The sequence below is a fragment of the Bombina bombina genome, chromosome 2 (genome assembly GCF_027579735.1).
Source record: "Bombina bombina isolate aBomBom1 chromosome 2, aBomBom1.pri, whole genome shotgun sequence".
Classification (NCBI taxonomy): domain Eukaryota; kingdom Metazoa; phylum Chordata; class Amphibia; order Anura; family Bombinatoridae; genus Bombina; species Bombina bombina.
Genome location: NC_069500.1, coordinates 519,793,546 through 519,804,292, shown reverse-complemented (window position 1 = coordinate 519,804,292; position 10,747 = coordinate 519,793,546). Strand labels below are relative to the sequence as shown.

The 10,747-nt window shown below is 37.8% G+C and overlaps 1 gene segment (V, D, J or C); it reads right to left on the bottom strand.

Annotated features, from left to right (window-relative positions):
- Window positions 1-1,933: 1,933 nt before the first annotated feature.
- LOC128647155 (immunoglobulin heavy variable 4-59-like) lies at window positions 1,934-10,486 on the bottom strand. The segment is given in 2 exon segments: window positions 1,934-2,250; window positions 10,424-10,486. Coding segments are annotated over 2 exon segments (363 nt in total).
- Window positions 10,487-10,747: the final 261 nt, after the last annotated feature.

Sequence of the window (10,747 nt, the reverse complement as noted above, 5' to 3'; positions counted from 1 at the left end):
GTCTGAAATCTGTTTTACTAGTATCTGCATATCTATATATGTCTGGCTAATATTTGCAGCTTTTGTTGGACTATCTATTGTGCTGTCATTAAGTTGTCTAATTTTTTTCTCTTTTGGTTTGGGTGGCATAGCTGGAGAATTTATTTTAGGGTTGGAGAAATATCTCTCCATTGTGTAGAAAAAAAGAGAAGGAAAACAAGTATATAAAAAGTGTTAAAGTAAAAGGGAAATAGATCCCAATATAGCGTAGAAGTGCACGTGATCAATACCTCATTGAGAATAATGTGTAACAACAATAAATACAAAAGCCTTTTGTTATGCTGTGAGCATTTTTCTGTGTATAGAACCCAATTAAGCAAAAGATCATAATCTGTATCTCAGATATATCAGATTAATGTGCAAAAAAAAGATACAATGCAAAACCATACAAACAATAAATACAAATGCTGAAAAAACAAAACCTCTTATTTAAGAGTATCTCTGCCAACTAGGTGCCCCTCTTTAGGGGTTGCCACATCCTCCTGTATTAGCACCCTTATTTAGGTATTACTCACATATAAATTTAATCCTGGAGAAAATAAAAGGCAAGCATGGAGTTTGCTAAGGCCATTTAAGTCTATTTGTTATTCAAACAGTGCAACTATCACATTTACTAGTCTTCCTCTGACTTCACAGACTTCAATAATCAGCCATATTAGCAATTTTGCATAACCAGTTCAGTGAGTACTCATCTCCAATCATGCGGGCAAACAGACAGTACCCGCTAGTCAGGACTTTGTTAAGCTTTACACAACCAATTAGATCTTAGAGCACCACTTAATTGCAACAATCTTCTCTTTCCCACCAATCCAGGGTAGCTCTATCACTATGAGTCAGTGCAGGTTTCCGAACATTGTATATTTTTTAGGCGCTGCCTAAACAAGACATTGACCAATGCCTTATATTAGCATAGAGAGAGAAAAAAAGTATTGGAGTACAATGTGGAGAGCTCATTAACTTAAACTAAGGGTCTTTTGCCTTACACCGCTGATGGATAAGTCTCTAGACAGTTCTCATAAAACCAGGCTATGGAGTTTATGTTGTCAGGCAGGCATCTTATCCTCTCAGGTTTATACAAGGAATCCACAGTGAAGTATATCTTGGATGCTGCAAGCTTATATAGGAAAGTGGGTAGTGGCAATCCTGGACTCCTTCACAATAGTTATCAAATGTGTAATTTTTTTTAAGCAGTTTACCCTTTCTTTCAGCCCTCTTTTTTTTGCCTTTTCCTTGATGTAGAACAGCTGTGTTTTTATTTGTGTGTGTAAGCCAGGCCTCCACTCTAACTCCCGGGTAAGGATCCATATTGCCTTGTGTAGGATTGCAGTTTCCAGCCTGTCCCCTTGTGACTCACAGGGGTTCTTGGCACAGAGGGAGTATGGCTAACATACCCAATAGCAGTGCTGGATTATTCAGACGGGAGCAATAAAGATGCTGAACTCTGTCACCATGCAAGAACAGCCGATACGCACAGCATGTGTGCAGCTCTGCCTCTTCCGGACCTCATAGTTAAATTGCACTTGACATTGGATTAACTTTCAATAAAGTTTTAAACGTTTATAAACAATATAGTTAATCATAGACTTTAAAAAAAAAGCAAGCTTTAAAAATGTGTTGTTTGGATTAAATATTGACAGTCAATAATGTTTATGATGAATTACAATATTCTTACGATTTTGGACATTCCTCTTGAATAGTTACAAGAGCTTAAATAGCATATTTTATTGTATCCGAACCTTGTGCTGCTATTTAAATCACATAACATTATGTACTGGTTCTTTAGGTTTGCAAACTTTTATATGTAGTAATATTTATTTCATAGTTTCTTTTAAGTCATTTTTTCTCTCCCTGCATTTCCTGTGTAGGGTTTTGGTCATAAGTGCAGATTTCCTTCTCATGCTGTGTCTCTTGCACAATAATATTTCCCAGATTCATCAGTTTTCATATTAGACACCTGCAGGGTAACTTCATTCTTTGCTGTGTTTATGTTTATAGTGACTCGTCCCTGAAATGAGGGGGCATAACCAGTGCTCCCACCACTGTGTATATAACCAATATATTCCAGAGCTTTCCCTGGGATCTGTCTGATCCAGCTCCAGTACGCACTGCTACTAACTGATACTGAGAGTTTACATGTGAGTTTCAAAGTATCTGACGGCTTCACAACTGCAGATCCAGGCTGGTCTAGTGTGATATCTTGTGAGAGGACACCTGAGAAGGGAAATAGACAAATCAGCATTAATCAATAATCATAGGACAAGAAGGTTAAGGATACAAATAAAAAACTAAAATATAATTAATCTTTAATTTAATTTGTAATATTAACATAAACACATAATACATATACATTTAATTTATGTATCCAATCTTTTAATGTTGTTACCTGTAAAGCAATGCATCACAATGTCATATTAATCTACATTAAGGGTTTAAGGTTCTATAGTTAGCTGAAACATAAAAAATATTTTTTTACTGATTTTTTAATAAACTGTATATTTTTGTTGAAAGACTTATGGGTACTTTTTCACTGTTCACAGATGCTTTTGGTTGTCTGCAGGGCTGTCTTTAATATTGACTGGACCCTGGGCAAAAATTTTCTAGAGCCCCCCGCACGCAATTTCGCTCTCCACCCCAACATCCCAAAAAACAACTAAATCAATTTTATTTATTTTTTTAATTATTAGCCCAGCGGGCTAATCATTTTAAAAAAAAATGAAAAAAATTGCAATATGTGAAACTGGACCTAAGCAGTACTAATAAGTAAATAAATATATAAATTCCTCCACTGTGGATTCATTTAATATTCTTTTGAATGTGATTCTGGTGTGAGGTTAGCTGGTTAAAGAGCTTTAGGGCAGCCAACAGGAGCAAAGCAAGGTAAAGACTGAGGAGGAAGCATGGAGGTGCAGACAAATATAAGTTTACTGACTGGAACAGCAGAACTACTATGGGAAGCTGTGAAATCTGAGACAGAGAGAAAATTAAAACTATAAAAATAAATCTTACATTAATGTGTGAAGTATCAGCATGACACTATACATCAGCCACAGCAGCACATGTCTCTTCTTTGCTAGGAACAAGTTCCATCTCACCCTGCACTAGACAATGCTGCATGGGGAGGGGCGTGTGTACACTCACTTATTCTTCCCACTGACAACTTTCTACAAAGCACTGTTCCCCTAGCAAACTTCAGTTAGTTGATCTTAGGGCCACAGCAGAAAGAGCAGGGCTAAGGGGACCAGTAGACTGGATGCTGTCTATCCAAGGCTGCATGGATACAGTGTGAGATGAGTCACACAGCCTCAAGACTGAAGAGAGCAGTGTATGCAGCTGCACAGATGCTCAAATCCTCACGTGCCTGCCGCTCCAGCTTTCTGCTGCATGCGCCTACAGTCAGCTCTACCCAGAAACTATCCCCACCACCAGAGCAGTTATCTGTTAACAGTGGTAACCCCAGTAGGACATTTTCTGATGCAGTGGAAATGGCTGGATGCCGAGTTAGGGCTTTGCATTCAGTGCTGCACAGAGCACATTTTTTTTTTAAAGGTCTCTTGGGCCCCTCAACAGAGACTGGGCCCTGGGCAGCTGCCCCTTTTGCCCTGTGTTAAAGACGGCCTTGGTTGTCTGAATACAAAATCAGCTAATTTAATAAAATTGTATACAATTCTTAAAATGGACCCTAAACTTGCTAGACCTGAGATACTACTGTTTTATATTGATGGAGTTTTCATTTTTGAATACACTCCAGAAAGAAAACCCCGGATTACAGGCTTGGAAGGAGGTCACATTTGACCCCACTTCATAGGAGATCAGGAGGTGAACGGGAGGATATGGGGTGGGTTTTAGAGGAGGGTTTATAAACCCCTGGAAGGAAATAATGTCACAAGTGTCTCAGGAGCAGCACGGTAGGAATAGTTTACTTACCTGTCAGATGGAGAAGCAATGTCAGGTTTATATATGCCCAGTAGCTTTATAATACATTTTCTTTTCATTGGTGAAATAATCCCCCCTATGTTATATGACAGTAAATTAATATATTCTTTCATATTTAAAAACCCTTAAAATCTAATATAAACATCTAATCTAAGGGTGTCACTCGACCTCTTCCTAAGCAAGAAGGGAAGAGGGGAAAGAGGAGGAAGGGAGAAGAAAGGAGTAAAAAAAGGGAGAGGAAAAACACAGCAAATAATCAAAACATACATATTGGGACCTATTTATCAAGCCGTCAACTGCAAATACGCTGGAATTCTGCAGCGTAATTGTGGCAAGCCTGATTCCCCTTATTTATAAAAGGCTACAGTCTGGCAAAAGTAGAATTTTGTGACGTAACATACGATCCGCTGGTCTCAGTCCGACACAGATCGATGCTTACGTCACTCCAGATGTTCCGAATGCAAATTCGGCACTACCTGACTACTTTTGCTAGTTATAAAAACTCTACCAGATACGCTCGGCACTATTCTGGCCCAGCGTACCTGGTTTTCAATCCGCCACACTGGAGGCGTGGATGCCATAGAAATCAATGGGAGTCTGAAAACAGCAAAAACTCATGTTCGCTGCTGCCCGATATCCCATTGATTCCTATGGGAGAATAAAAGTTATGTTTACACCTAACACCCTAACATGTTCCCTGAGTCTAAACACCCCTAATCTTCCAACACCTACACCGCTGCCACCTACTTTATACTTATTAACCCCTGATCTGCCGCCCCGACACTGCCGCCACCTACATAAAAGTATTAACCCCTATCCTGCCGCTCCCGGAACCCACCGCAACTAAATAAATGTATTAACCCCTAAATCCCCACACTCCCGACCTAGCAAATATTATTTAAATATTATTAACACCTAATCTTCCACCCCTAACATCGCCGCCACCTACCTACATTTATTAACCCCTAACCTGCCGCCCCGCCACTGCCGCCACCTATATTATACTTATTAACCCCTAATCTGCTGCCCCGACACCAACACCACCTATATTATACTTATTAACCCCTAACCTGCCGCCCCGACACTGCCGACACCTATATTATACTTATTAATTCCTAATCTGCCGTCCCGACACCGCCACCACCTACATTATGTTATTAACCCCTAGTCTGCCTTCCCCAACGTCGCCGCCACTATATTAAATGTATTAACCCCTAAACTTAAGTCTAACCCTAACCCTAACACCCCCTAACTTAAATATAATTTAAATATATCTAAATACAAATTACTATCATTACCAAAATTATTCAAATTTAAAACTCAATACTTACCTATAAAATAAACCCTAAGATAGCTACAATATAACTAATAGTTACATTGTAGCTAGCTTAGGGTTTATTTTTATTTTACAGGCAAGTTTGTACACCGCCACCACCTACATTATGTTATTAACCCCTAATCTGCCGTCCCCAACATCGCTGTCACTATAATAAATGTATTAACCCCTAAACCCTAACACCCCCTAATTTAAATCTAATTTAAATAAATATAAATAAAATTGCAATCATTAGCTTCATTATTAATATTTAAAACTAAATACTTACCTATAAAATAAACCCTTAGATAGCTATACTATAACTAATAGTTACATTGTAGCTATCTTAGGGTTTATTTTTATTTTACAGGCAAGTTTGTATTTATTTTAACTAGTTAGAATAGTTATGAAATAGTTATTAACTATTTAATAACTACCTAGCTAAAATAAATACAAATTTACCTGTAAAATAAAACCTAACCTAAGTTATAATAACACCTAACACTACACTACAATTAAATACAATTAAATAAATTATATACAATTATCTAAAGTACAAAAAAACCCACTAAATAACAGAAAACAATAAACAAATGACAGAAATGTAAACTAATTACACCTAATCTAATAGCCCTATCAAAATAAACCCCCCCCCTAAAAAAACCCTAGCCTAAACTAAACTACCAATAGCCCTTAAAAGGGCCTTTTGCGGGGGAATTGCCCCAAAGTAATCAGCTCTTTTACCTGTTAAAAAAAAATACAAACAACCCCCCCAACAGTAAAACCCACTACCCACACAACCAACCCCCCCAAAAAAATACTAACTAAAAAAAACCTAAGCTCCCCATTGCCCTGAAAAGGGTATTTCGATGGGCATTGCCCTTAAAAGGGCAGTTAGTTCTTTTGTGGCCCAAAGTCCCTAACCTAAAAATAAAACCCACCCAATACACCCTTAAAAAAAACTAACACTAACCCCCTGAAGATCGACTTACCGGGAGACATCTTCATCCAAGCCGGGCGAAGAGGTCCTCCAGACTGGCAGAAGCCTTCATCCAAGCCGGGCAGAAGTGGTCCTCCAGATGACAGAAGTCTTCATCCAGACGGCATCTTCTATCTTCATCCATCCGGCGGGGAGCGGGTCCATCTTCAAGACATACGACGCGGAGCATCCTCTTCGGCCGACGACTACCCGACGAATAAAGGTTCCTTTATGTAACGTCATCCAAGATGGCGTCCCTTAGATTACGATTGGCTAATAGAATACTTTCAGCCAATCGGCATTAAGGTAGAAAAAATCCTATTGGCTGATGCAATCAGCCAATAAGATTGAGCTGGCATTCTATTGGCTGATGGGAACAACCAATAGAATACCAGCTCAATCCTATTGGCTGATTGGATCAGCCAATAAGATTGAACTTAAATCTTATTGGCTGATTTCTGTGTATAGAACCCAAATAATACCAAACTGTTTGTCCAGCATTTGGACACACAACCTATGTACATCATAAAGAGTGGAAAGTTTGGCACACACTTATTTTTAGTAGTATCAATTAGTACTCTCTGGAGATGGCATATTAAGTTTGGGAATAATCTAATTTGCTTTTTTCATGTTGTCTATTACCAATTTCTGATCTTTATGATATATTCCAAGTTAAGCAGGATATATTATTGTAGCTTGGATTCCAAGGTTAATTGGTTTGGAACAAAGAGGGGACATTTCCCTTCTTTTCTGTGAGGTTTTTGGCTGAAAAATCCTTGAAAAGGAGAATCTTTTCATACGATTTTTGTTTTGTTTTGTTTATAAGAGCACATAATAAAAATTTGTCCTAAAAGTTTAGATATTTTAAAATAACTGGACATTTAATATAGTTTCCATCTTGGCTTTTTTTAGGTTGCCCTAGCCTATGTGCTCTTTCCACAAGTAAGGGGGTAGATTGCATACCTAGCTTTTGAGGTAACAGAACTGATGCAAAGTGCATTTAATCAGGAAACTCAGGGATACCTGTTATTCTTACATAGTTTCTACGTTGTCAATCTTCAAACTCATCTTTTTAAAGCCTGTGTCTTCTAAATTTAAGACCCTGAATTCCACCTCAGAAAGTCTTGAAGCAAATTGTTTGACTTCATTGACTATTTTAGCCACATCTTGTCTGATTTGGTCAAACTGGGGTAGAATCAGGTCTGAAATCTGTTTTACTAGTAGCTGCATATCTCTATATATCTGGTTAATCTTTGCAGCTTTTGTTGGACTATCTATTGTGCTGTCATTAAGTTGTCTCATTTTTTTCTCTTTTGGTTTGGGTGGCATAGCTGGAAAATTTATTTTAGGGTTGGAGAAATATCTCTCCATTGTGAAGAAAAAAAAGAGAAGGAAAACAAGTATATAAAAAGTGTTAAAGTAAGAGGGAAATAGATCCCAATATAGTGTAGAAGTGCACGTGATCAATAACTCCTTGAGAATAATGTGTAAAAACAATAAATACAAAAGCCTTTTGTTATGCTGTGAGCATTTTTCTGTGTATAGAGCACAATTAAGCAAAAGATCATAATCTGTATCTCAGATATATCAGATTAATGTGCAAAAAAAAAAAAGATAAAATGCAAAACCATATAAACAATAAATACAAATGCTGAAAAAACAAAACCTCTTATTTAAGAGTATCTCTGCCAACTAGATGCCCCTCTTTAGGGGTTGCCACATCCTCCTGTATTAGCACCCTTATTTAGGTATTACTCACATATACAATTTAATCCAGGAGAAAATAAAAGGCCAGCATAGAGTTTGCTAAGACCATTTAAGTCTATTTGTTATTCAAACAGTGCAACTATCAAAGTTACTAGTTTTCCTCTGAGCCAAAGTCACAGACATCAATAATCAGCCATATTAGCAATCTTGCATAACCAGTTCAGGGAGTACTCATCTCCAATCATGCGGGCAAACAAACAGACAGTAGGGCACCAGAAAGAGGGTTAAAGTTTGAAAAGTATACCCTCTAGTCAGGACTTTGTTAAGCTTTACACAACCAATTAGATACTAGAGCACCAATCTTCTCCTTGCCATCAATCCAGGGTAGCTCTATCACTATGAGTCAGTGCAGTTTTCCGAACATTGTATATTTTCTAGGCACTGCCTAAACAAGACATTGGCCAATGCCTTATATTAGCATAGAGAGAGAAAAAAAAGTATTGGAGTACAATGTGGAGAGCTCTGCCAACTAGATGCCCCTCTTTAGGGGTTACCACATCCTCCTGTATTAGCACCCTTATTTAGGTATTACTCACATATACAATTTAATCCAGGAGAAAATAAAAGGCCAGCATAGAGTTTGCTAAAACCATTTAAGTCTATTTGTTATTCAAATAGTGCAACTATCACAGTTACTAGTCTTCCTCTGAGCCAAAGTCACAGACATCAATAATCAGCCATATTAGCAATCTTGCATAACCAGTTCAGGGAGTACTCATCTCCAATCATGCGGGCAAACAAACAGACAGTAGGGCACCAGAAAGAGGGTTAAAGTTTGAAAAGTATACCCTCTAGTCAGGACTTTGTTAAGCTTTACACAACCAATTAGATACTAGAGCACCAATCTTCTCCTTGCCATCAATCCAGGGTAGCTCTATAACTATGAGTCAGTGCAGTTTTCCGAACATTGTATATTTTCTAGGCACTGCCTAAACAAGACATTGGCCAATGCCTTATATTAGCATAGAGAGAGAAAAAAAAGTATTGGAGTACAATGTGGAGAGCTCGTTAACTTAAACTAAGGGTATTCTGCCTTACACCGCTGATGGATAAGTCTCCAGACAGTTCTCATAGAACCAGGCTATGGAGTTTATGTTGTCAGGCAGGCATCTTATCCTCTCAGGTTTATACAAGGAATCCACAGCGAAGCATATCTTGGATGCTGCAAGCTTATATAGGAAAGTGGGTAGTAGCAATCCTGGCCTCCTTCACAACAGTTATCAAATGTATATTTTTTTAAGCAGTTTACCCTTTCTTCATGCTCCCAGTCTTCAGCCCTCTTTTTTTGCCTTTTCCTTGCTGTAGATCAGCTGTGTTTTTATTTGTGTGTGTAAGCCAGGCCTCCACTCTAACCCCCGGGGTAAGGGTCCATATTGCCTTGTGTAGGATTCCAGTTTCCAGCCTGTCCCCTTGTGACTCGCAGGGCTCCTTGGCACAGAGGGAGTACGGCTAACATCCCCAATAGCAGTGCTGGATTATTCAGACAGGAGCAATAAAGATGCTGAACTCTGTCCCCATGCAAGAACAGCCGATACGCACAGCGTGTGTGCAGCTCTGCCTCTTCCAGACCTCATAGTTAAATTGCACTTGACATTGGATTAACTTTCATTAAAGTGTCAAAACTTTATAAACAATATAGTTATTCATAGACTTTTAAAAAAAAAAGCAAGCTTTAAAAATGTGTTTGGATTAAATATTGACAGTCAATAATGTTTATGATGAATTACAATATTCTTACGATTTTGGACATTCCTCTTGAATAGTTACAAGAGCTTAAATAGCATATTTTATTGTATCCGAACTTTGTGCTGCTATTTAAATCACATAACATTATGTACTGGTTCTTTAGGTTTGCAAACTTTTATATGTAGTAATATTTATTTCATAGTTTCTTTTAAGTCATTTTTTCTCTCCCTGCATTTCCTGTGCAGGGTTTTTGTCACAAGTGCAGATTTCCTTGTCATGCTGTGTATCTTGCACAATAATATTTCCCAGATTCATCAGTTTTCATATTAGGCACCTGCAGGGTAACTTCATTCTTTGCTGTGTCTCTGCCTATAGTGACTCGTCCATTAAATGAGGGGGCATAATTAGTGCCCCCACTGCTGCTTATATAACCAATATATTCCAGAGCTTTCCCTGGGATATGTCTGACCCAGCTCCAGTACACACTGCTACTAACTGATACTTTACATGTGAGTTTCAAAGTATCTGACGGCTTCACAACTGCAGATCCAGGTTGGTCTAGTGTGATATCTTGTGAGAGGACACCTGAGAAAGGAAATAGACAAATCAGCATTAATCAATAAACCTAGGACAAGAAGGTTAAGGATACAAATAAAAAAAAAATATATATAATTAATCTTCGATAATAAATACCTGTAACTTACATAATATTAGATTAATCAAATGCAACAAAGAAAATAAAACCTTCATGGTTACACAAGAGTAAAACTATCCACTGAATACTGCACCTCTGACTGATTTAGAGAGCATTAATCTTCTCTTTTACATAGTAGAAAAGTTCCTGATTTGCATGAAGAGGAATAGAAATATATATATATGTCCCTGTGTTTGTTAATAAGAGCTCCCTCTGCTGATAGACAATGTGATATGAAACTTGTATATGTAAAATAAAAGACACTTTAGATCCCCCCTTGTACTGCAAATTTGATGCTGAATGCATTTTTTTTTTACATTTCTTTAAAACCTTT